The sequence below is a fragment of the Brachyhypopomus gauderio genome, chromosome 10 (assembly GCF_052324685.1).
Source record: "Brachyhypopomus gauderio isolate BG-103 chromosome 10, BGAUD_0.2, whole genome shotgun sequence".
In the NCBI taxonomy this organism is placed as follows: Eukaryota; Metazoa; Chordata; class Actinopteri; order Gymnotiformes; family Hypopomidae; genus Brachyhypopomus; species Brachyhypopomus gauderio.
The window spans coordinates 20440306-20467838 of NC_135220.1; the positions used below are offsets into that span (position 1 = coordinate 20440306).

Genomic DNA, 27533 nt, shown 5'->3' on the forward strand with positions numbered 1-27533 from the left:
GTAAAAACAACAATGTAAATGCTAATAATTGGGAGGTAATACATGGCCACTAACATGAGATGAGAAGTGCAGGTCTTAATAGCTTTGATTCTATCAGCACCATGTGAGATCTTGAGCAATGCAAAACCAATACAAACATATGATGTTGTTATCAATATCAAAGGTATATAAAGTATTGTAGCAACACAGATTATGTAATTCATGTAAGTGTCATTACATGCTAGTTTATATACTGGTCCATGATACTGGTGTTCAGTGCATGTCTGACTGGGAGGAGTCCCAGGTGAAGAACCAGGACACACTGGAGTGATTGTCTCTCGGCAGTCCTGGGAACTGAGGTGGAAGATCTTGACCCAGATAAGCAGTGGTGAATGGATGGATGGATGGATGGATGGATGCAAGGCCTCCTTTGAAATAGGAGTAGTCTTGTTATAGGTCAGATGAGCCACATAAACTTGCTCCTTGCATGTTTTACTAACACAATCCATAAAATTGCAAACTGTCAGTTATGAAATAGGTATACAGCTCAGGTCTCCCAGGGTTTAATTGAAAACTTACACCCTTGCAGAACAGGTTTTAATGGCCTACAATGGTGGGGGATTATAGGTACAATACAAAGGAGTACTCTGTGCTCAGGCTAAAGTTCCGAAAAAGACTTGGTCATCACTAACTTACCAAATGCTCAAGGCAAAACAACAGGTGACTGTGATAGGCAGGTTTTTTAAAGCATGCAGGCTTATCTCTGTGGCTACGTTACCTACAGTGATGGAAACAGCCAAGCAATTAGGATATTACTGTATGTGTTTCATCACCATGATGTGCAGTTAACTTTGTGAGTCTGGTGGGTTTTCTGCACTGCACTAGAAATCCATGTCAGTCAGACCTCAAGCTGTCATTACCTACAGTGATGGAAACAGCCAAGCAATTAGGATATTACTGTATGTGTTTCATCACCATGGTGTGCAGTTAACTTTGTGAGTCTGGTGGGTTTTCTGCACTGCACTAGAAATCCATGTCAGTCAGACCTCAAGCTGTCACCCCATTCATGGATGGATACATGGATTCATGTATCCTGGTGTCACTACAACAAAGCTTCTTGTGATCAGAGGTGTATTGTTACGTTTGTGACGGGCAGGCATGACGCAAGTGCAGAAGATTCGGATATTTTAATAAGAGGGGTTAACAGACACGATAAAGACACAGAAGACAGAGGGAGCTATGCAAACTACCGGGGAGAGGAACATTAACTTAAAGGGTACGCTACACAACTAGGAACATGCATACATGAGAATACACAACTAACAAACCATAAACACACAAGCAGTAAAGAGTATCGGGGCTGACGTCCGACCTCCTGGGGTGAGTGGCCACTGCGTCCCCCCAAAAAATTCTTGGGGGGCCGTTGGGGAGTGGCTTCCAGGATGCAATCATCGGGGGTCGTGGAGGTCCTAAGCCTGCTACTGACCCACAGGTCGGCGGTTATTCCCCGTTGAGGCTGAGGAGTAGAATCATAATTTCCCCCCCCAAACCTTTCACACAGCAAGCGACAAAACCCTGCCACGGTCCAGGCGTCCGTCGCCCGGTGTTTTAGGATAATGTCAGCCCACTCCAGGGCTCTTCCCTTCAACAGAGACCGCAAAAATATCACCAGTATGTTCTCAGGTGGGCTAGGAACAGTGAGGTGTCGTGTATATATGCTTCACTCTGAAGAAGAAAGAGTCTGACTAATCCGTTCTCGCCATCGTATTCCTCGGGGCAGGGACACAGAGAAGGCAGCGCCACAGGCTTACCCTCAGCGTCCTTAGCCAGTAAGGCTTGGATAGAGTACAGTTGCTCTGTGAAGGCGTCCCTATCAAACGGTTGTATAGGAACAACCAATGTCTTAGCACTCTGCTGCGTCACATCTTTAGGGTCGGTCATTCTGTTACGTTTGTGACGGGCAGGCATGACGCAAGTGCAGAAGATTCGGATATTTTAATAAGAGGGGTTAACAGACACGATAAAGACACAGAAGACAGAGGGAGCTATGCAAACTACCGGGGAGAGGAACATTGACTTAAAGGGTACGCTACACAACTAGGAACATGCATACATGAGAATACACAACTAACAAACCATAAACACACAAGCAGTAAAGAGTATCGGGGCAACGAGACACAAGAAAACCTAAAGCACAACAGTACAACTTTAACTGAGTAACCAATGAGACATAAAACTACTAAAGATTACAAAAGACTAGGGATACATACAAGGAAGACATAGGCGCTGAACATGGAATATCAAAACAAGCAAGGCTAAAACAAAACAGAGAGGGAGCAAGAACCATAACACGAACAGACCATCAGGCAAAACAGAGGAACAGCAAGGGACTCACATACAGGGAATGACCGACAAGGGAATGAAACACTCGGGGTTCTTTATACACAGAGACAAGACGGTGAAACGAGACTCAGGTGTGTGGGCACTAACGAGGGGGGCGTGACAGACAGAGGGAGGAACAAATGGGAGCGGGGAGCTAGGCGAGACCAGGGAGGAGGGAGGGGCTGGACGTGACATGTATAATCCAGGTTCAGAAAGTAAAAGTCCTCACCAGGATTTTGCTCAAGCTAGCTAGATTTTCTAATTAGTGCAATCCAGGTAAAATTAGTGGAATCAACACAATCCAGGAAAAAAAATCCTGGTGAGGACTTTTACTTTCTGAACCTGGATTATACACCTCTGCTTGTGATACTTGAAAATCTTCAAAGAAAGCATAGAAGCTAAATGGCCTTCTAAATAATGGTATTTTATTAGTGAGATACGTGCATAGGTTTTAGAGGGTGTAGCTATCATTGAATACCAAATACAAAGTATTTCCATATTTTGTTTATTGGTGTCAACCAATGTGCAGTATATAGCCTGATGTAGGCTATGTAGAAATGCTAAGTATTGTATTTAGGTGTTTCAACTACATCTTTGCTAAAATGTGCATACACAAACTGTGTTTAAATTAAGGATTCTATTTTAAATATGAACATTAACCATGTATGTTGATTATTTGGGAAAGTTACAAAATTTTAGGGTATGTGGCTTGTACAAGCACAATCCAAAAATTGAACTAATTTTTTATCTCATTTATTAGAATTTTTATTAGAAATTATTAGGAAATTGGATTTTAATAGATGTTAAACACAACATCTTTACTTGATTAAATAAATGATGAAATTAGTTTAATATGTTTAATCAAGTTACTTAATCAATAGTGAATCACAGTAAAGTGGCAAGCCATATATAGTAAGTAGCAGTCATTATGCTGATGATCTCTAAAGATGTTCAGTTAAGAACAACTAAGAATTCTTTTCTTTCTTGCAAGACAGTATCTACTGTGTTTATTCACATTGTTTGCCACTGACACTGTAGACTTCATTTTAGACCGTTTGTAGAGTACTGTAATAGACTGCAGAATCTCCCTTGTCTTTAAAGTATATATAATAGGATTGAGCATAGGTGGAATAGTTTGTGTGAGGACAAAGTTGATTATCCTAATATTCGGATGAATATATGTTGTAAGAGCAGTAATGTAAACTGTAGTAATTGGGATATAAAAAATGGCCACTAATATGAGATGAGAGGTGCAGGTTTTCATAGCCTTAATTCTGTCAGCACCATGTGAGATCCTGAGCAATGCAAAGCCAATACATGCATAAGAGAGAATTATGAGTGACAATGGAATACAAATAAGTGCAGCAGTACCGACATATGACATTATGTAATTCATGGTATTATCATTACATGCTAGTTTATAGATAGGGCCATAATCACAGAAATAGCTGTCAACTGTAGTTGATCTACAGAAGGACAGTCTGGTAATCAGCCCCACAAGCAAAGCAACGAAAGTCATCGCAATAACCCATATTGTGCCAGTGATCATAGTCATTGATGTTTTTGTTACAATAGCATGATACCTCAGAGGGAAACATATAGCAACCAGTCTGTCATAAGCCAAAACAAGTAGACTAAAAGATTGCAGACACATAAAGAAACTAACAAAGAACATGTTAGCCAGACAGTCCTCATATGATATGTACTGGTTATCAAAAAGAAACATTTCCACATGCTTTGGAATGAGAGCTGAGCTTCCACACAGATCACAGAAGGCCAAGTTGAAGACAGCTATATACTTTGCTGTGTGTAAAGTCCGTTCCAGGAATAAAACGCCCATTACGAATGAATTTCCTAAAACAGTCACAGCATAAACAAAGCATAGGAACATATAGTAATACTTTGCATGTGGAACATTGTAAAATCCATTGATGTAAAATGTAGCAGGACGAATTATTGTTGCATTATCAAGGGATCCTATGTAAGTCATGTTCACGTGAAATACTGAAAGAAAAATATGGTTATAGAGCAATTAACTTTATCTCACAATTTAAATTATTAAAATAGATATGTAAGATTTTAAAACATACAGTGAATGAATAACAAATGATACTCTCTGCAATACATATTACAAATAGTATAGTAGAGTACTACTATAGTAGAGTATAAAGAGACCTCTTTCAGGTGAATGTTACAATATCTTCTGCAGCCGGAACAAGAGACCAAGCTCTTTTATAACTGACCTATAATTAATTACGTAATCCATATTCACACATCCAAAGCCAATTGTCCCATTATTTGTGACAAACAAAGTTTTAATAAAGAGTAACATAATTTGGCTTCAAAATGTTGTACTGTCTCTTTAAGAGCTATATGCATTTCATTGATTCGCTCCTTCAGGCTGCATTAAGTAGTGAAAGGAGAGGTACGGGTATGAATTGTGCCGTGTAAAAACATTGTTAGATGTGTATTCAGCGTTTTGGATGTATTTTTTCCTTTAATGTAAAAGTAAGTCGAGTGGTTAGGCTACACGGCCAATTGAGTACGGTGATGCGGTTAGCTTGTACTAAAATGGAGTTTATGGTAATGCTAATCCAGTGCATTTACGGAGATTTTAAGAATAATTTTTTTAATTGTCCGGGGGTGTCTACAAAGTGCTTTATTAAGAATTACAATTTTAGTTACATTTAAAAATATAAACAAAAACCTTTGTGAAATATTTAATGATGTTTTTTTTTTTTTTTTTTTTTTGCTTTGCGCTCATATTTTAGCTATCTGCTGGGCTAGCTACTACCATTCACCTGAATGTGTTTGTCCTTTAGCATGCTAGCTTGATTTACAGGCTAACCAAATTAACTGTTTAAAGTCCTTAACAGGTATTCGTTGGAATCATACATGACTATTACAGACAATAACAGAAGGTATCAAATATTTGGTGTTGGAAAAACGTTTGTCGATGTCTATGACACAACCTAGCCTACCCAATTGGTATCATTGGACCTATCTTAGACCTACTGTTCGACAAGCAATACATGTAAATTAAATTTGTATGAAGTAATGAAATGCAGTTTGGTATCTAATCAAGTGCAATACGTGCAGATTGTATAGAATGCAGTATTTAGAGATAAAATACAGTTATTTACAGCTGGTGTAAGTAAAGATGGTTAATAGATATGTGCAGAATAGATAAATTACCTAGGGAAATGCATGTAGGGTATGTGTAATGTAGTTATGGCAGTACAATGTACAGGGCAAAGAAAAATAGCATGGTATAAATAAATGTGATAAACAGACGGAATCATACAGATAATATACAGATTATCCTATACCACTGTAGATAGGGCTATACAGATGTGAATTGAAGAGGAACACTGTACAGATGTGTGGATGGTAAGGTATGAATAGAGGGGAAGGAAAGAATGTTCTTTGGAAAGAGTTCAATAAGGTAACCGCTGTGGGAAAGAAGTGGTTTCTGAACCTGCTTGTGTTAGTCTGCAAACAGTGAAAATGGTAGAGCCTGGGAGAGGAGCAGAAAAGAGTATGGCCTGATGACAGGAGTCTGAGAATCTTACATGCCTGGTGCAGGCATCTCTTCTTGTGGACCTCCTGTGATTGCCTGTCAGCAATTCCCTCTCAGCTTAGTACTCTTTTAAGGTTCATATTGTCAGTTCTCAAAAATTTTATGTTGAACATGGGTCAATACTCATTTAAACCTTAACGTAATCAAAAAGTAATCCAAAAGTAAATAGTTACATTACTTTTTAAAAGTAATCGAAAAGTTACACTACAAGACTTTTTACAAGAACGAATTACAAGAACGTAATACAAGAGAACTGTTTAGTCAGATAGCTATTTTTTGTGAAACGAAGTAGTTACAATTTCAAGCATTTTCAAGTACTAAATTCCAGCTCTTTTCAAACCTGGAACACAATGCAACTTTAAAATTCGTCAGGTAAATGTTTTTCCTTTCTTTTCTGCGCTCCAGATTTCTGTATTGACTTTAACTATCCACCACTGTATTTCCCGCTGTTGGGCGGGTACCAGCCGGTTACGGTCGGTGCTGGATCAAACCATATTTCAGTGGTAGGCGGGGGTGTATGCACTTAATGGAAAATATGCAGATAGGTAAAAAACATATATATTTTAGCTATTGAACTTATTTTGAGTACAGAATGTTATATTAATGAAAGATTTCAAGATTATTTAAAAATTATAGACTTTCAATAAAAAATAAATTGCTGGGCTCTTTGATGGGCCCTCCTGGCTCTGAGGCCCGGGACAACAGACCCGGTTGTCCCCCCCATTGATCTATATTACTGGATTGGACATCGCCTGTTGCCGCTATAGCTAGCGATGCGCCGCCCTCGGCGCCATTACTATGAATTGAGTCATGTCAGCAAAGCAGTATAGTTCCTATGTGGGATGTGCATCCATCTATCACAAAAACAGTCCTAGCGCCCTTATTTCTTATCCGATTTTGATAAAATATGGCTTAAATTAAAGGTGAGAATATTGCCGATGTTGTGATATGTAAAACTTTGTATTATCCCAAGAGATAAATTTATAAGCAGTCTGGGAAGTTTTCAATTTAGGTAAAATTTTAACAAAACCCTGCATAAAGCCCTTTTCTTTCACCTGGCTAAAACTAAATAACACATGTATGTCATGTTTTTGATATTCAATCATAATTATGGTAAAAAAAGTTGTAAATAAATAACTTTGATAAGTTTTAATTATGATCACAATTCTGATATTGAAAGTCAAATTTATGAGTTTATCTGTCACGTCTAGCCCTGCCCCCCTCCCTGGTCCCGCCTAGCTCCCCGCTCCCATTCATTCCTCCCTCTGTTTGTCACGCCCTCATCGTCAGTCTCGTGCACCTGAATCTTGTTTCACCGTCCTGTCCCTGTGTATAAAGATCCCCGAGTGTTTCACTCCTTTGTCGGTCATTCCCTGCACGGTACCCCTCGCCTCTCCTCTGTATCTCCTGGTATAGTCCTGTTCCTCTCGTTTGGTTTCTCCTAGTCTCCGTGTGTTGGTTTATCTTTCCCAGTGTCTAGCGCTTGTATTCCTTGTGTATGTTCCCCGTCCTCAGTGTTGTTGATGTTCGTTCTCTCGTTGTCTGTTTGTGGTTCGTATGCCTTAGCGTTTCTAGTACTCCGTTGCCCCTGTATTTCATTACATCTCATGTGTATTTGGTTTGTTAGTTGTTATGTTCTCCTGTGTTCACGTCTCCCGGTTGTCTAGCCTACCCGTCACAGTTGTATCCTTCCCTAGCGTTTATGATTAACTTCCTTGTTGCTTGTTGCGTTGTGTCGTTTGTATTTTAGTTCTCGTTTAGTATTCTCCCTAAGTACGTTGTTAAGTAAGGCTTGTATGTTTCTTAGTTCTGTTTTCTCTGGATTCTGGTTGTTATCGTGGTTTTTATTATTTAATAAATTAGCTTGTCTTGCATTTGCGTCACCCCCTTCCCTTGCAACGTTATATTATCTCTTTTATTTGTCAACTCTCCCCGTTACAGCTGTAGTTTTCATAAATTCTTTAAGTGCAATACCTCTTATATATGTTCAAGTATAATATGAGATGGCATCAGTGTGAAGGAGCATCTTTGAGCACTACATGGCTAAATGTGGGTGAAATTAATTGTGAAATTATGATAGAGAAAATAATGAGTTTGAATCTGAAAGTTATGACAAAATTTGTCAGATTTTTTTACCTTCAAGTAGCAGAAAAGAGCTTACACAATTCAGTTTCCCACAAATACATAGATAAATTGACCTGACACAAAATATACAATTTTCAAAATAATTTATTGCAGCCACTTCTCATTGGCTACAGAATTTCATCAACGTATAATAAAATATATAATATAATAAAATATTTATTATTAATAATATAGTCTGGAAGGTTGAAAATCTGTGGCACTGCTCCTTCTCTAACATGTGCCCTCTTCAGTGTACGGCTGATATCAGTGGTGTGACGATTGGGTCGTGGCGAAGGATGAGACACTGAATCCTCCTTTAGACTGACGTCACTTTTATTTTAAATAGGAATTGAGCAATAGCGCACACGGAACACTTATACATACACACTGAGACGTGTAGACTTTAGACAACGACGAGCACAGGACACTGCGTGAGCGCACATTAAATAGACAAACCACATTAGCCCCATGTGATTACGAGACGATTCACAAGTGATACACATTATCACACGACATAGCCTTCACCACAGAGTTCCACAGACGCAGACAAAGCACGTGGACCACGTATACACACGCCCAAAGGGGAGGGGCCGGGGTCCTCAATGTGACAGACGCCCCCTCCAAGGGCACTACCCGTCCCGGGGTGCCAACAGGACAGAGTGCCCTGAACCCACGACGATGGGCGGATCCGATGCGCTCAGTCCTGCGTCTGGGAGGTGACTGCCCTTGGTGAAGCGTCCATCACGAATCGCCTAGCACACACTCCCTGGGAAGACCGGGGAAGAACGTTAGACACATTCAACGGAACAGATACGAATACACACACGGGTACATTAACACAAAGAGGAACGAGAGGGAAAAAGGGGTTAGGTAGACATACGGGTAGACTTACAAACACTGGAACAAACAAACAGGCGCCAGGCTACGCGCCAGGAGTAAGGCGATAAGGGGAGATAGATCGGGAGCTGCAGCAAACGGTCCTCCTCCGACCTGTGCTGTGAAGCCACCACCCGGTGCAGCGCGACCACACAACGGACCACAGAGGGACCGCCGATCGAACGGCCACCACAGCTTCCCCTGGACGGAGCAACGCGATCCAGCGGAACCTTCTCCTCAAAAGCGCACGAAGGAGTCCTCCTCAAGAGGCTACCTGGCCTACTGCACGGGCCGCGGACTGAACAACTCAAAGGAAGACTGTGCATCTGGGCAGACTTAGAACAATATCTTGTTTTACTCTTTTCTGTGTGCTTAGATCGATATTTTGTGAATGCTTGTTTGCAGTGGTGTTTATAATCACATTCATGTTAAACCGTACTCTGTTTAAGGCTTAAAGAGATATTCCGTTTAAAGCTTAAATAGGTATTCTGTTTAAACTTGTTCGGTTATTCACACTGATTCCTTTATTTCATAGTTAATATCCGATTCCTCGTGTACTTGTTAAACGTGTGTCCCACTATACGCTCGTTGGGGCTGTACAGTGACTGACGAAACCGTGCCTTAGTTAGTTAGAGTAAATTTGCGTTGTGTTCGTGACTGTAGTGGGAGCTCGGTTTGGTTTTCGCGCCATCGAGTTTCTCTTTGTCTAAAGGATCTCCTCCCCCATACGCACGTCCACACGCACGTACCCACGCGCGCACTCGAATACACATCCACGCACGCACGCATACACACACACACACACTAGCCTACCCTGTTGCCCCCTTTGTTGGTGATGTTTTTAACTATTATGCTTTGTGATTAATAAATGTTTTATGTTTAAATGCTGTCGTTTGAGTCGTTGTTTCTCTGTTACAACCTGAAGCCAGAACTATTATTTGAACTGTAACCTTCAGATTTATAGTTTGTTAATCAAACAATTTGGGCTACGGGAGTTGACCACAATTAGTGGCGACCTTAGTTAAATGAATTTATATAAAATTTGGGTAAATTTGACACGGTCTGAACTCCCACCATTTCGTAGGTAATTTTATGAGACTGATTACTAAATAAATTTGGCCAGCACCTACATAATTGGTGCCCTGTGTGAGGAATAGTTGCTTGGCTTCAGTTGTAACCGCGACAACGACTGTTCAGTAACAACCGCATAGTTAAAGGTATATACACCCATCCCGCCACTAGGTGGAGCCAAAATCTAAAAACAAAGGTGTATACAAGGGCAAAGGTTTTGTTTCATATACACTCATCCATATCGGATAACACTAGATGTAATTTCAACACATAATACATCACTTAATACATTTTTCCCTAAGAATAACAACTAACCATACTCTAATTTGATCATTGTTAATTAATGAGCAACCACTTTTACTGTCTACTCATATTAATTAGGACTCTTATTGATCACATCTGGGGTGTTGTTATTCAGTAACCATTGACTGGTAATGAATTAACTGTTATACTAATAAGCATTGATGCTTTGATATACCGATCTTGATTGAATTCAGAGTAGCCTTTTCACCTAACTGAAAGTTCGGTTGCTTGCTCCTGTTGAGTAGAATTTAATGCTGGTACACATCATTGGAGGTAGCTAGCGCGTGTGCTAACTGTAGTCCCCCCTTGCCATAACTAGAATAGATCCCTTAGCCGCTCCAGTACATTGGGTTTGCAGAAGTTGCTGCTCCTCGCTTGTTGCCCTATTTGATATAGTCAAGGCTTGGTGCTAGCTTCATATTCCCTTTTAATACATTGCTTGTGGTTTCTATTTGAGATATATTCAAGGTTTGCTGCTAACGTCCTACCCCGTTTGAGTACATTGCTGGTCCCCATCTGAGGTTTGCTGCTAGCTTCATATTCCTTTTGAGTACATGCTTGTCGTTTGACCTAGTCAAGGCTTAGTGCTGGTTCTATACACTTTGAGTACAGTGCATAGCCTGCTTGCCCCTAGGAAAACTGAGCCCTAGTCATAGGCCTGAGAATGAGCACAGCATCAGCATCCCGACGCAACTCTGGGGAGCAACCCCAGCAACCCCCTCACATCTCCCTTCCCAACCTGATCAGCCAACTCATCCGGCTGCCTGAAGAAGAGGAGAACAGCATCCAGCAATATTCCAGGGAGGACTGTGAGAGGAAGATAGGTGAAATGGTGGCTTTTATCCAGCAAGCTTCTGAGGTCAACATTCAGGAGGCCATTGGTCGAATATTCCTGCTCTTCCACAAGAAAACCAGGATGGAGCTAGATGCCCTGCAGGAGGAGGTGGATGACCTAACCAGTGCGCGACAGAGGCGGGAGGATGCCGGCTCGGGAGGTGAGAGCGACCTGGAAGTGAGGTCCATAGTGGAGGCAGTCAGCAGGATGTCCCTTCGCTCCCAGAACCCCAGAGATGGCCATGTCGTGCCTCCCCTGGAGCCAATACCATCTCGCTGTATGAAGCTAGATGCTGCTGTTGACTTACAGTCGCCGACTGGGCTAGATATGAAACATGCTAGATATTAAACATGCTAGATATCTGCCGGTCGTCTGTGATGAGTTGGCGACCACTCGGCGACAGCTCGGCGAGCGTCTTTCAGCAGTTCACACTACACGACTGAGCGAGCGCCGAATGATCCCCGATTTGCCTCCGACCACAGTTTCTGTCGGCGATCTACAAAAACAGTTGGCGACTGAAAAACCAGCCTAAAATCATGTAGTGTGAACCTGAACTTATTTCTCGCATATTAATGTTGATGGGCCCCCTAGCTAAATTCGCCTTGAGCCCCCAAATTGCTAAGTCCGCCACTGGGTACCAGACAACCCAGCCTACGCCTCAGTCCGCCACGGCCAGCAGTACCAAGTACTGCTCCACGCCACCACACTTCAGGTTATGACTCAGAGGAGGAACACCCTGAAGAGCTCAGCCCAATACGGGCTCCCCGAACCCCCTCCAGGGTTCGCACGTCCCGCCACGCGCCTGAGAGACCCCGAACTACGCGTCAGCACTACTCCTCCTTCATGTCCCCCTTTTTCTTCTCACCCCCACGACGAGAGTCAACTCGCTGCTCCTACCGCTCTGACGCTCAGCACCAGGAACAAGTTCGCTTTGCTGACCAACAGCGGAAGGGCCTCCTAGAGGTGTGGAGAGCTGCACACTCCAGACCTCCCTACCAGGACTACAGAGACTATGGACTTGATGACTACTCCCAGGAAAGAGAAGAGCCCCCGCACCATGACAGATATGACAGACGCATCCTCCAGTCTCCTCAGCGTGGCAGGTACGAGCCACATCACTATAGCTTTGCCCGAGAACCAAAACCTAGTGAGGCCCCACGCCTGAAGCAGCTGGACGCCCTCGCCAAAGACATTGAGCGCTTTGATCCAGAGAAGCGCGACCACAACATTGAAGACTACCTCAGAGAGATAAGGCATTGCTCAAGCAAGCTTGAGCAAAATCCTGGTGAGGACTTTTACTTTCTGAACCTGGATTATACAACTCTGGTTGATAACATGTTTATTCAGCTAAACATGATATTTGAAATGTAAGCCAACATTTAGTACATTTAACCTCACAGACGTAATTTGGGGGGACACTTTTTCAAAAGCCGGTTTTGGTCCTCTGCAGTTTTAACGGTTAAAAAGAAATATTTAAATAGCGACAAATCTAGCGCTAGGACCATGCAGAAAACGACCGCTCCGAGCTCCACTCCGGTAACACTTTCCATGAAGCAAACCTGGCGACTTCGTGACTGCAATGCATCCATGTAAACACATGTACGATTTGTAATTCACAGGTTTGAAAACTCGTTCTCTCCCCTACTGTGCAATTTGGTTAGGAATACAGCCGAGCTAAACTATCAAGTTGAAAGTCATCATAGTTTGCTTACCCATTTTGACCCCGTTCCCAACCGAACTTTAAGAATAGATTAACGGCGATAATTTTTATATCGCCCGATAAGAGTATCAAATTAACGAACGCCGTTAACGGGCCACCACTAATATATATATATATATATATATATATACACACACACACACACTGCTCAAAAAATAAAGGGAACACTTAAACAACACAATATCAAGTCAACCACTCTTCTGTGAAACCAACCTGTTCAGTTAGGAAGCAACACTGTGAATCAATTTCACCTGCTGTTGTGCAAATGGAATAGACAACAGGTAGATATGAGAGGCAATTAGCAAGACCCCCCCTATAAAGGAGTGGTTCTGCAGGTGGGGACCACAGACCACTTCTCAGTACCTATGCTTTCTGGCTGATGTTTTGGTCACTTTTGAATGTTGGTGGTCCTTTCACACTCGTGGTAGCATGAGACGGACTCTACAACCCGCACAAGTGGCTCAGGTAGTGCAGCTCATCCAGGATGGCACATCAATGCGAGCTGTGGCAAGAAGGTTTGCTGTGTCTGTCGGCGTAGTGTCCAGAGGCTGGAGGCGCTACCAGGAGACGTGGAGGAGGCCGTAGGAGGGCAACAACCCAGCAGCAGGACTGCTACCACTGCCTTTGTGCAAGAAGGAACAGGAGGAGCACTGCCAGAGCCCTGCAAAATGACCTCCAGCAGGCCACAAATGTGCATGTGTCTGTCTGCACAAACGGTTAGAAACCGACTCCATGAGGATGGTATGAGGGCCCAACGTTCACAGATGGGGGTTGTGCTCACAGCCCAACACCGTGCAGGACACTTGGCATTTGCCAGAGAACACCAGGATTGGCAAATTCACCACTGGCGCCTTGTGCTCTTCACAGATGAAAGCAGGTTCACACTGAGCACATGTGACAGACGTGACACGGTCTGGAGACGCCGTGGAGAGTGATCTGCTGCCTGCAACATCCTTCAGCATGACCGGTTTGGCAGTGGGTTAGTAAGGGTGTGGGGTGGCATTTCTTTGGAGGGCCGCACAGCCCTCCATGTGCTTACCAGAGGTAGCCTGACTGCCATTAGGTACCGAGATGAGATCCTCAGACCCCTTGTGAGACCATATGCTGGTGCGGTTGGCCCTGGGTTCCTCCAATGCTAGACCTCATGTGGCTGGAGTGTGTCAGCAGTTCCTGCAAGATGAAGGCATTGAAGCTATGGACTGGCCCACCCGTTCCCCAGACCTGAATCCGATTGAGCACATCTGGGACATCATGTCTCGCTCCATCCACCAACGTCACATTGCACCACAGACTGTCCAAGAGTTGGCGGATGCTTTAGTCCAGGTCTGGGAGGAGATCCCATCCCCCCACCATCATAGGGAGTTTTTCCTCGCCACTGTCGCCTTTGGCTTGCTCATTAGGGTTCTGGACCCATAGTATTGTTAACCTTTTAAATCCTGTAAAGCGCTTTGTGACAACATGTGTTGTGAAAAGCGCTATACAAATAAACTTTGATTTGATTTGATTTGACCATCCGCCACCTCATCAGGAGCATGCCCAGGCATTGTAGGGAGGTCATACAGGCATGTGGAAGCCACACACAATACTGAGCCCCATTTTGACTTGTTTTAAGGACATTACATCAAAGTTGGATCAGCCTGTAGTGTGTTTTTCCACTCTACTTTTGTGTGTGGCTCCAAATCCAGGCCTCCATTGGTTAATAAATTTGATGTGTGTGTGTGTGTGTGTGTGTGTATTTGTATTAACCCAGTGTAATTTCAATGTACCTACAAAGTACCTTCCCTCAGACACCAACTCATGTTTGGTATTTTATATACTCATATATATGTGTATTTTACAATGCAGAGCACTACAATAAATGCATGAGTGAAACCTCAGGACCATCTCTGCATTTACTTCACACGATGTGGAGTGATGAGCAACACACACCTCAGCGGTGCGGGGGGAACGCACTTGTACAAGGGAAAGACTCCGGCCACATACAGACCATTTAGAAATGAACAGAAGTAAATGAACCATTGACAATCACTGCACAGCATTATTACACATGTGTCAACAGTACACCACCAGATTTCCGTGTAGGCTTGGCTTGATGTAGACACATGTTGGTTTGCTCCCACAGAGCCAAATTAAAATTTAATGTGTTAATCAATCTACAACTCCTTTTATTTGATTCAATTACTGATATTGCTTGATTCTGCCAACTAGACAATCAGTGTTGTAATGCCTCCTAAATTTAATGAAAAGTTGGGTCCATCACCATTGTTCGTTTGGCCTTATTTTACAGGCTATATCCTCACATGGTAGTACCCCTAATCCTCCACTAAAGAACTGTTGTACATCAACCTACAATATATCTGGGTGCTGTGAGGCTGAGGGTCAAGCTAGTTTGTGCTGTAGTGGCAGAGCTCTGATCTGTTCTGAAGCAACCATACCAGCATTAAATAGGAGCTCTAGGATATGAAGACCAAACGTACCCGAGACTTTACATTGTTATGGTCAGAGTTTGCTAAGAAGACTGCACTGACATTCTGCTGGCACCGGGGAAGTGAGCTGCTGTGTGGCTGGTTTACTGTACAAAGGATTTTGTAGTTTAGTCATTTTAGTGTTAAGAAAGCCAGACGGGAACAGCAGATCACAGTGTCGGTTATTGTGGTTGCTGCCTTTTCTGTTTTTACAGTCAAGGTGGCTACTACTTGCAGACGTCGCTGAAGTTTAAAGTGACGTAGCTAGCTAGCTAGGTTTAGCAAAGGAACATTGGTAGCCAGTGAAGAATTACATTTCTTAAGAACTAAGCTATACATGTATATCTCTCTTCTGGTTGAATAAACTGGTGTTCAATATAAAGGGAAATTGGGTCCGTAAATAATTGTTCTGTGTACGGGTTGAAGTAATGCTGAGCCAGTGGGACTGTACTAGTTTGTAGTAACAATGATCATACCAAAATGGTGGTTCTATTGCTGTATGTATGCTGTGTTACTACATTTGCCCATTAGTAGAAGGCGAGTTAGCTATTGTCATCATTATTATTATTATTATTACTGTAACTTGTGATTTAATTAATGTAAGAATGTTTATTCCAGAGTAATGTGTATAATGTGAATTGTTAAAAGCTAGTTTAAAAAATACAAAAAGGTCAGAATAAACCTTATGCCACAGGCTAAACGCAACTCCACTGTTGTGCTGTTTCCCTTCGTTACCACAGAGAGAGAGAGAGAGAGAGAGAGAGAGGGAGAGAGAGAAAGAAAGACAGAACGAGGAAGGGAGTGAGCAAACGGCTCTTATAACGCCATCATAATGTCATCCCAGGGGTTGACGTCATCTTGTGCCTGGCCAAGGTTCCCCTAGGCCTGTGGCCAGCAACACAACCATACCAGCATTAAATAGGAGCTCTAGGATATGAAGACCAAACGTACCAGAGACTTTACATTGTTATGGTCAGAGTTTGCTAAGAAGACTGCGCTGACATCCTGCTGGCACCGGGGAAGTGAGCTGCTGTGTGGCTGGTTTACTGTACAAAGGATTTTGTAGTTTAGTCATTTTAGTGTTAAGAAAGCCAGACGGGAACAGCAGATCACAGTGTCGGTTATTGTGGTTGCTGCCTTTTCTGTTTTTACAGTCAAGGTGGCTACTACTTGCAGAGCGTTCACCAATGTTCTGGAACAGCTTTGCGCTATGGATGGTGTTAAATATGATATGTTTTCTCCAGTGCTCCACCAGACACCTATAACGGCATGTTTCATGACTTTACCTCACCCGAAGAGGTCAAACAGTCTGTCAAATAGGGAGAGTCGCCTGTGGTTACATGCATCTTACCATTGCCGTAGCACTCATCAAACGATCACAGTTGGTGAGCGCTTAAGTAGCAGCCAATCAAATTTGTACATTTGCTATTCTCTAGATACAGTGTCAGACCTGCAAGTGGATTTATCCACTGCCCTGTTACACGTGCCCCCCAGTCAAATTAAGCATTTAAGGAAATGCAGATCTGAATGCAGATATAATATTGTTACAAGAAATCCATTTTAAAGATTTTCCCGGCTGGTTGCTAAAACAATTAATGAATTCTGATGAATTGTTATTGTTGCATTTTCCCTTACCTCTTCCACACACATTTCTTACCAAACTTACCAAAACTTGTTCTACTGAGGTGGAGATCTCTGAAAATTTATGTTTTGCCAAAGTTCCTTTGTTTTGTGATGACAGGGGTGTCATAAATGAAGAGGAGACTGTGGGTGAGGATGGCAGAGGAATGTCTTTACTTTCCATACTCACAAGACAGTCAGGAACTGTTTTGTGTGGTTTGGACTGTGTATGTTAATGAGAGCGCGTCCCCATTGGGACATGGGACACTTTACTTTACATATATGCCATCATCTTTACCCAGAAAAAATTTAAATCTCTTGACCAATTTTTTGGCACTTGTATGGGATAGGAACTCTCAGAGAGGGCAAATATCTCTTTTGCAGAGATTTATACATGATTGAGGAATTCCTTAACATTTTGCATTAGTATTGGTCAGCTCATATCCACAAGACTCTTGTACAACACTGGTTGAATGCTTCTTGGAACTGACTGAAGCTTGTGCTTTTAGTTTGGTAGGAATGTTTACCTAAACACAATATTCAACACTAAAAATAAAATAAAATGTAAATGTGCCATATTTGTCAATTGTGGTTTTCACCTCAATCAAAATTTGTCCTCCGCATTTACCCATCTGTGCAGTTAACACACACACACACTAGTGATTACTAGGGGGCTGTGGTGCATCCATGCCCAGAGCGGTGAGCAGCCCTAGCCCAGTGCCCAGGGAGCAGTTGGGGTTAGGTGCCTTGATCAAGGGCACCTCAGTCATGGCCTCGGGCCTGGGAATCGAACCTACAACCCTCCGGTCACAAGACTGGTTCCCTACCCACCAGACCATGACTGCCCCAAAATGTGCTGTTTCATTGGACAAAAAAAGGAGTCTTAAAATGTTGCTACTTTAAAAAACTGACAGAGGGCACTGCTGAAAACAACCCAGTAGAGATCTTTGGAATATTTATAGGGGTTGTAAACATTGTACTCTAGAAATACTTCTAGAATAATTTATACACATTTCTAATTTATAGAAATTGTGACTTATTTAAATAAAGCTCTGAAGGGCACCACTTTATCATTATAATTTATGTGTATATACACCACACTATTTTTATTGAAAATGCTCACAGATCAGAGAAATTATTCATAATTTAAAATTCAGCAAACTGAAGATTATTACTATGCATACAATGTAAGTATACTTTGCATGTAAATATGATCTAATACATGCCCAGACTTTATAGATTAAGCTACAGTATATCGGTACAATGACAGACAAGTTGAAGGAAATTATGATTTCAGTAAGTCTATAAAAGGAATGTAGTATATAAACTGTTCAGCTCTGTACTTTTGAAAATTCTATTCTTTGAAATTAAACTATCCTTGCAAATTAATATTATTTCATTGCATTACTAATCGTATGCCCTTCTTTTGCAAAGATCAGCTTGGCTCGGCTGTAAAGAACTTTAACAGACTGCAATATCTCATTAGTCTTTAGAGTATATATAATGGGATTCAACATAGGTGGAATAGTTTGTGTCAATACAGAGTTCATTATTCTAGTATTTGGATTTATATATGTCACAATAGCAGTAATATAAACACTAACAATTGGCAGGTAAAACATGGCCACTAATATAAGATGGGAGGTGCAGGTCTTTAAAGCTTTGATTCTGTCAGCACCATGTGAGATCCTGAGCAATGCAATCCCAATACAAATATAGGAAACAATTATCAACAACAATGGAATATAAAGTATTGTTGTAACACCTACATGTGCCACTATGTAATTCATACTAATATCATTACATGCTAGTCTAGTGACTGGACCATGATCACAGAAATAACTGTCAACTGTAGTAGATCTACAGAAAGATAGTCTGGTAACCAGTCCCACAAGTACAATAAAGATTGTCATCCCAATCACCCATATAACTCCAATTATCACAGTCATTGATGTTTTTGTCACAATAGCATGATATCTCAGAGGGAAACATATAGCAACCAGCCTGTCATAAGCCAAAGCAAGCAGAGTAAGAGACTGTAGAGTCGTAAAGAAAAAAACAAAAAACATGTTAGCCAGACAGTCCTCATAAGATATGTACTGGTTATCAAACAGAAACATTAGCACATACTTTGGAATGAAAGCTGAGCTTCCACACACATCAGAGAAGGCCAGGTGGAAAACTGCTACATACTTTGCTGTGTGTAGTGCACGTGCAAGTAAGATAACACCCATGACAAAAGAATTGCCTAAAACAGTCACAGTATACACAAAACACAGAAATATATAGTAATACTTTGCATGTGGAATATTGTAAAATCCATTGATATAAAATGTGACTGGACGAACAATTGTTGTATTATCAAGGGATCCTATGTAAGTCATGGTAGCATGAAATATCTGAAACACCTTATTTAAAGAAAAATAAAGTTATACAACCATGAAGGAACTTCATAATACAATTCAATTCAAGGAGTCAAAATAGATGCATTAAAAATAGATGTGTTGTAAAATGTCAAAATGGAGCTGTACAGATTTTCAAACACATTGACATAGCAGATAATGATCTCTGCAATATGTACTAAGCATATTATTACTAGAGTAGAAGAAAAAAATATCTCCAGGAGTGATGCCTTCTGCAGTTGGAACACATTAGCAGAGATAAAGCACATTTATAGACCTTTATTTACGTCACCCACCAAATCACACCTCCAAAGCCCAAACCCTCGAAGAGAGGATAAACTGTATTATATGTGTAACGTGTAGCCCCATCCCGCTGTCAATCACCTCCCTGTCAATTCCCTTCTTCTGTGCTTTTTCCTTCCAATGAGTGTTTTTGTTTACTTTTATTTTCACGCCCCTGTTCAACCTCCTTGTTCCTAGCCATCACGATCACCTGCGTCTTGTTTTATCCCTTGTTAGTCTGGTTACTTATACCCCGCATTTCTTCCTTGTCTTTGTTGGTCATCGTCTGTTTGTGAACTTCATTGTGTTCCTGAGTTCTGTTATTTGTGTATATTTGTATAGCTTTAGCTGTTTTGTTAAAAACCTTTACATCTGGTTTGTGCTTGCATTCCATGTCAGTACTACTGTTTCGTGTTTGGGAATTTAGGCCCCGTCCACACGACGCCGGAGGTTTTTAAAAACGGAGGTTTTTGTCTCCGTTTTAGCCTCCCGTCCACACGACGCCGGAGGTTTTTAAAAACGGAGGTTTTTGTCTCCGTTTTAGCCTCCCGTCCACACGACGCCGGAGGTTTTTAAAAACGGAGGTTTTTGTCTCCGTTTTCAAAAATATCTCTGTCCACACGACACCGGAGGTTTTTAAAAACGGAGGTTTTTGTCTCCGTTTTAGCCTCCCGTCCACACGAAAACGGAGGTTTTTGAAAACGCCTTCCAAGGTGGAGACTTTTGAAAACTGCGGTCTCGGCGTTGTCGTGTGGACGGGGAAAACGCATGTTTAGGAAAACGCTGACGTCACATAGGGATTCTGCGCATGTCTTTTTTTGTTTACATTCGTTCAGCTTGTTCAGCATGGACAGCTCCGTGATTGCTTTCGTTGTCACTGCAATTGGCGGATTATTAACATGTGTACAGTTTAATTTAATGTTACTTTCGCATTACATAACACAGCGGAGGTGCCTAAATGCGCTGCGTTCAGTTTTTTCAAATCGTTCCCATAATCCCTTTCGTGTCATATTTGGTCGCTAAGTTTAGTGTTATAATGTCTGTAATGTGCTTGTGATAAAGTGCTATGTGATGAATGTGTCTGTACAATGTAAGCTTCTAATCGATGTATGTATGAGTGTTTTTAATGTGCTTGTCAAACCTACCACCCCGTCTGTTCGTACTCATTCGATACCCCGCACCCATTCAATGTATGTGTAAGTCCGAGTTCACAAGCATTACCCGTTGTGTTGAAACAGGGCTGCTTTCTAATAAAGAAAGCAAGTATTCAAAATGGCTCGTTCCCTGAATCAATCATCCGCACTACACGCTACATTATTGTTAACTTTGTAAATCCTGTAAAGCGCTTTGGGACAACGTGTGTTGTGAAAAGCGTTATACAAATATATTTGATTTAATTTGATTCTTCAAGTGTTTTGATGTCATTCTGTGGGAAGTACGATCGCCCTCTACTGGGCTGGCATGTTAATTGCAGCGTTTGACGGCTGCGTATCAGCTGCGTATCCATGCTGAACAAGCTGAGCGAATGTAATAAAAAAAAAGACATGCGCAGACTCACTATGTGACGTCAGCGTTTTCCTAAACATGCGTTTTCCCCGTCCACACGAATACGCCGAGACCGGAGTTTTCAAAAGTCTCCACCTTGGAAGGCGTTTTCAAAAACCTCAGTTTTCGGTGACCGAAAACGCCGTTTTCGTGTGGACGGGAGGCTAAAAACCTCCGTTTTTAAAAACCTCCGGTGTCGTGTGGACGTAGATATTTTTGAAAACGGAGACAAAAACCTCCGTTTTTAAAAACCTCCGGCTTCGTGTGGATGTAGATATTTTTGAAAACGCTGATCGTGTGGACGGAGATATTTTTGAAAACGGAGACAAAAACCTCCGTTTTTAAAAACCTCCGGCGTCGTGTGGACGGGGCCTTAGTGTCTTCTTAGTTTCTACGCTTGGCCATTTTTGTTAAATACCCTTTCATCTGGTTCATGCTCACGTTCATGTTAGTACTACTGTTTCGTGTTTAGTAATTTAGTGTCGTCTTAGTTTTTACGTTTAGCTATTTTGTGTCGGCCCAGATATGCATTCTAATGCTACTTCTATGGTCTTAGGAACTTCTTTCCAACTCCTAATTCCGACTTCCACTTCAACATTCCTTACTAAGTTACTTAGTTTTATTATTGATCCAAGGGTGTTGCGAGAAGGGAGGGACTTGCTGTCATGCCGACATATATTCAAAGTTAAGGCATTTCCCTCCAATTGGTGTCACGTAGGGCTACGCCCCCTCTCCTAGCTGTCACTCTGGTTTCCCTGTTCCCTCGTGTCTGTGTTGTTACTTGCCCGTTAGTCCCGCCCTGCTTGTCTGTTGCCCTGGTTTCCCATTGTCTGCCACGCCCTTGTCGTCATTGTTATCACCTGTTCCTAGTTAAGTTTTGTGTATTTATAGTCCTTGTGTTCCCCTAGTCAGTTGTCGGTTATTTTGTGCTGTTAGCCCTTTGTGCTACTATCTGTTTGTTTCTATGCCTAGTTTGTTTCTCGTACCTGTTGATATCCCTGTTGCGTGTCCTAGTTGTGAGTATTGTTTTCCTTTTTGAGTATTCCTGCCTGTTCTGTGTTTCCCCGCCGTGTTTCGTTTCCCTGTCCTACTATGCCTATGTATATTTCTTGTTCTGCCTGCTCACCCGATATGACCCATGCCTGTTGTAATGACCACGTCTTTGGAATTCCCTTGAATAAATCTCGCTCTCCTCAGCGTTTGTGTCCGCCTCCCTGTTCTGCCTCGTGCAGATCGTTGCATAATAACCGACCATACAAGGACACAGCGAGGGAGCGAGACTCTGGTAAGTTTAATCGTTGTGATGAGATCTTGGCTGCTTCAGTTCAGTTTAACTCTCCGATATCACAGCGCGAACGAACCAGAGACAGGAATTCCCCTTGCGCTGTGGGTACAGGGTCTCGTCGCTTTAAAAACAAAGTGAAGTTACTTTCAGTTTCTAGTTTTAGTGATGAGCTCCCTGATAAGCGCTATGTGTATGCCCGGCTTGGTGAATGCTACAGGGAGGAGCAACCTGTAGTACAAGTTGCTGGCTGATGGAACGAGTATGCAGACGAGCGTTGGCTTGGCTCCCGGTTGGCTTTCAAAAGCCATTGTGAACTCCCGATGCCTCCGACAGGGCGGAGTCACAATAAAAGCCACAGAGAAGCGGTTGTGTCTGTATGTTCTTCCAGGCGTAGACCAGACCGGGGAAATAAGACCACGCCCCCGGAGCAGAGCCCTGCCGCCACAGCGCATCGTGTGGTCAGCACCTGCCCCGTGGAAGCCGACCTCCCTCCACTGATCCCGCCAGCTACTCCGCACAAAACTCCCAAGAACTTTTTTGGGGGGGAGTAGTGGCCACGTCAACTTGGCGGCTCCGCCCCCCGAGGACAATCACTGCACAGTATTATTACACAAGTGTCAACAGTACACCACCAGATTTCCGTGTAGGCTTGGCTTGATGTAGACACATGTTGGTTTGCTCCCACAGAGCCAAATTAAAATTTAATGTGTTAATCAATCTACAACTCCTTTTATTTGATTCAGTTACTGATATTGCTTGATTCTGCCAACTAGACAATCGGTGTTGTAATGCCTCCTAAATTTAATGAAAAGTCGGGTCCATCACCATTGTTCGTTTGGCCTTATTTTACAGGCTATATCCTCACATGTTATTACCCCTAATCCTCCAGTAGAGAACTGTTCTACATCAACCTACAGTATATCTGGGTGCTGTGAGGCTGAGGGTCAAGCTAGTTTGTGCTGTAGTGGCAGAGCTCTGATCTGTTCTGAAGCAACCATACCAGCATTAAATAGGAGCTCTAGGATATGAAGCAGACCCTCCAGAAAGTTGCGATGTTGCGATTTGCAACTTCAACGCAACTTCAAGCAAACCCCGCGAATTCAGGGCGGTGTTGCAACTTCAGCCAATCACCGCAACTTTCCCGCAAATTTGACCAATCACTGATGTCGTCTTGATGTGACGTCGACAAACTCCCGCCTTACCTCCGTATATACGTTCAAGAGGAGCAGACTGAAAGCAGCATGAGCGACGAAAATAACGGCAAAAAGATCGGGAAAAGCAGTATCCCGGTACACTACATGAAAACGGGGATAAACTGTCCAGATCCGACCCGCGAATTGATTATCTATGGCCCCCTGGATGATATTTAATTACTATTAGAACCGGCCCGCAGGCCACAGCCGCCCGATGGTGTTTTGCACCCACAAACACTACATTCCCCACAATGCAACGGTAGCCCGCGAAGTCACTGCAGCGCACGCAAGCGGCGAGGGTCTGAGATAAAGTTTATAAGTTTAAACTTTGAACTGAGATTAAGTTTAAAGTCAGAGATAAAATTTATTTATCTCTGATCCATATCTATGAGTTACTAGTTCGCTCTGGCGCCAACCACTGGCGATCGATGTCGATATAATACTTAATTTGTGTCCATTTTACAGGCCGCCCGGTAACAACTTACGTTCGCTAACCCCGCCCCCCCTCCCCGTCAACAATTAATGTTCGCCACCCCCCCCCCCCCCCCCCCAAAAGGTTCAAATCTCACTTCAAGCGATCTTGAAAAGTTGGCAACCCTGAATAAATAGGTAAATAGATAATTAAAATGGACTACTAAATAGAGGAAACCATACAACATTTACTCCCTATTGTAATGTACTCACAAAAAAGCAAAAACACACCGCAACTTCCATCGCAATTTATAAAAAAAACACCCGCAACATCAAACATTTTAGCCCGCAACAATCACAAAAAAGGCCCGCGAAATCCTGGGGGGACTGATGAAGACCAAACGTACCCGAGACTTTACATTGTTATGGTCAGAGTTTGCTAAGAAGACTGCGCTGACATCCTGCTGGCACCGGGGAAGTGAGCTGCTGTGTGGCTGGTTTACTGTACAAAGGATTTTGTAGTTTAGTCATTTTAGTGTTAAGAAAGCCAGACGGGAACAGCAGATCACAGTGTCGGTTATTGTGGTTGCTGCCTTTTCTGTTTTTACAGTCAAGGTGGCTACTACTTGCAGAGCGTTCACCAATGTTCTGGAACAGCTTTGCGCTATGGATGGTGTTAAATATGATATGTTTTCTCCAGTGCTCCACCAGACACCTATAACGGCATGTTTCATGACTTTACCTCACCCGAAGAGGTCAAACAGTCTGTCAAATAGGGAGAGTCGCCTGTGGTTACATGCATCTTACCATTGCCGTAGCACTCATCAAACGATCACAGTTGGTGAGCGCTTAAGAAGCAGCCAATCAAATTTGTACATTTGCTATTCTCTAGATACAGTGTCAGACCTGCAAGTGGATTTATCCACTGCCCTGTTACACGTGCCCCCCAGTCAAATTAAGCATTTAAGGAAATGCAGATCTGAATGCAGATATAATATTGTTACAAGAAATCCATTTTAAAGATTTTCCCGGCTGGTTGCTAAAACAATTAATGAATTCTGATGAATTGTTATTGTTGCATTTTCCCTTACCTCTTCCACACACATTTCTTACCAAACTTACCAAAACTTGTTCTACTGAGATGGAGATCTCTGAAAATTTATGTTTTGCCAAAGTTCCTTTGTTTTGTGATGACAGGGGTGTCATAAATGAAGAGGAGACTGTGGGTGAGGATGGCAGAGGAATGTCTTTACTTTCCATCCTCACAAGACAGTCAGGAACTGTTTTGTGTGGTTTGGACTGTGTATGTTAATGAGAGCGCGTCCCCATTGGGACATGGGACACTTTACTTTACATATATGCCATCATCTTTACCCAGAAAAAATTTAAATCTCTTGACCAATTTTTTGGCACTTGTATGGGAAAGGAACTCTCAGAGAGGGCAAATATCTCTTTTGCAGAGATTTATACATGATTGAGGAATTCCTTAACATTTTGCATTAGTATTGGTCAGCTCATATCCACAAGACTCTTGTACAACACTGGTTGAATGCTTCTTGGAACTGACTGAAGCTTGTGCTTTTAGTTTGGTAGGAATGTTTACCTAAACACAATATTCAACACTAAAAATAAAATAAAATGTAAATGTGCCATATTTGTCAATTGTGGTTTTCACCTCAATCAAAATTTGTCCTCCGCATTTACCCATCTGTGCAGTTAACACACACACACACTAGTGATTACTAGGGGGCTGTGGTGCACACATGCCCAGAGCGGTGAGCAGCCCTAGCCCAGTGCCCAGGGAGCAGTTGGGGTTAGGTGCCTTGATCAAGGGCACCTCAGTCATGGCCTCGGGCCTGGGAATCGAACCTACAACCCTCCGGTCACAAGACTGGTTCCCTACCCACCAGACCATGACTGCCCCAAAATGTGCTGTTTCATTGGACAAAAAAAGGAGTCTTAAAATGTTGCTACTTTAAAAAACTGACAGAGGGCACTGCTGAAAACAACCCAGTAGAGATCTTTGGAATATTTATAGGGGTTGTAAACATTGTACTCTAGAAATACTTCTAGAATAATTTATACACATTTCTAATTTATAGAAATTGTGACTTATTTAAATAAAGCTCTGAAGGGCACCACTTTATCATTATAATTTATGTGTATATACACCACACTATTTTTATTGAAAATGCTCACAGATCAGAGAAATTATTCATAATTTAAAATTCAGCAAACTGCAGATTATTACTATGCATACAATGTAAGTATACTTTGCATGTAAATATGATCTAATACATGCCCAGACTTTATAGATTAAGCTACAGTATATCGGTACAATGACAGACAAGTTGAAGGAAATTATGATTTCAGTAAGTCTATAAAAGGAATGTAGTATATAAACTGTTCAGCTCTGTACTTTTGAAAATTCTATTCTTTGAAATTAAACTATCCTTGCAAATTAATATTATTTCATTGCATTACTAATCGTATGCCCTTCTTTTGCAAAGATCAGCTTGGCTCGGCTGTAAAGAACTTTAACAGACTGCAATATCTCATTAGTCTTTAGAGTATATATAATGGGATTCAACATAGGTGGAATAGTTTGTGTCAATACAGAGTTCATTATTCTAGTATTTGGATTTATATATGTCACAATAGCAGTAATATAAACACTAACAATTGGCAGGTAAAACATGGCCACTAATATAAGATGGGAGGTGCAGGTCTTTAAAGCTTTGATTCTGTCAGCACCATGTGAGATCCTGAGCAATGCAATCCCAATACAAATATAGGAAACAATTATCAACAACAATGGAATATAAAGTATTGTTGTAACACCTACATGTGCCACTATGTAATTCATACTAATATCATTACATGCTAGTCTAGTGACTGGACCATGATCACAGAAATAACTGTCAACTGTAGTAGATCTACAGAAAGATAGTCTGGTAACCAGTCCCACAAGTACAATAAAGATTGTCATCCCAATCACCCATATAACTCCAATTATCACAGTCATTGATGTTTTTGTCACAATAGCATGATATCTCAGAGGGAAACATATAGCAACCAGCCTGTCATAAGCCAAAGCAAGCAGAGTAAGAGACTGTAGAGTCGTAAAGAAAAAAACAAAAAACATGTTAGCCAGACAGTCCTCATAAGATATGTACTGGTTATCAAACAGAAACATTAGCACATACTTTGGAATGAAAGCTGAGCTTCCACACACATCAGAGAAGGCCAGGTGGAAAACTGCTACATACTTTGCTGTGTGTAGTGCACGTGCAAGTAAGATAACACCCATGACAAAAGAATTGCCTAAAACAGTCACAGTATACACAAAACACAGAAATATATAGTAATACTTTGCATGTGGAATATTGTAAAATCCATTGATATAAAATGTGACAGGACGAACAATTGTTGTATTATCAAGGGATCCTATGTAAGTCAT

At 41.9% G+C, this 27533-nt stretch overlaps 2 protein-coding genes and 1 pseudogene across 2 annotated transcripts; all 3 read right to left on the reverse strand.

Moving 5' to 3' along the window:
- Nucleotides 1-1216: 1216 nt before the first annotated feature.
- On the reverse strand, nucleotides 1217-4201 carry LOC143526201 (olfactory receptor 1500-like). The gene is made up of 4 exons (XM_077020846.1): nucleotides 3393-4201; nucleotides 1726-1849; nucleotides 1352-1621; nucleotides 1217-1225 (listed from the first exon to the last, which is right to left on the reverse strand). The coding sequence occupies exons 1-4, from the start codon at nucleotides 4199-4201 to the stop codon at nucleotides 1217-1219; spliced, it is 1212 nt and encodes a 403-aa protein (XP_076876961.1).
- Nucleotides 4202-15035: 10834 nt separating this feature from the next.
- On the reverse strand, nucleotides 15036-19339 carry LOC143524936 (olfactory receptor 1J4-like; annotated as a pseudogene).
- A 7201-nt stretch (nucleotides 19340-26540) lies between these two features.
- LOC143526202 (olfactory receptor 1J4-like) lies at nucleotides 26541-27533 on the reverse strand. The gene has a single exon (XM_077020847.1). It carries the CDS (start codon nucleotides 27531-27533, stop codon nucleotides 26541-26543), a length of 993 nt encoding a protein of 330 aa, XP_076876962.1.

Bases quoted from the DNA above. Each gene is read 5' to 3' on its own strand.
- LOC143526202 (XM_077020847.1), bottom strand. From the start codon at position 27,533: ATGACTTACATAGGATCCCTTGATAATACAACAATTGTTCGTCCTGTC.
- LOC143526201 (XM_077020846.1), bottom strand. From the start codon at position 4,201: ATGGGCGTTTTATTCCTGGAACGGACTTTACACACAGCAAAGTATATA. The intron at 1,850-3,392 runs GTCAGTGGCAAA...ACCGTTTGATAG, and splicing joins TCTAAAATGAAGTCTACAGT to GGACGCCTTCACAGAGCAAC. The intron at 1,622-1,725 runs GTCAGACTCTTT...TCTCTGTTGAAG, and splicing joins ACGATGGCGAGAACGGATTA to GGAAGAGCCCTGGAGTGGGC.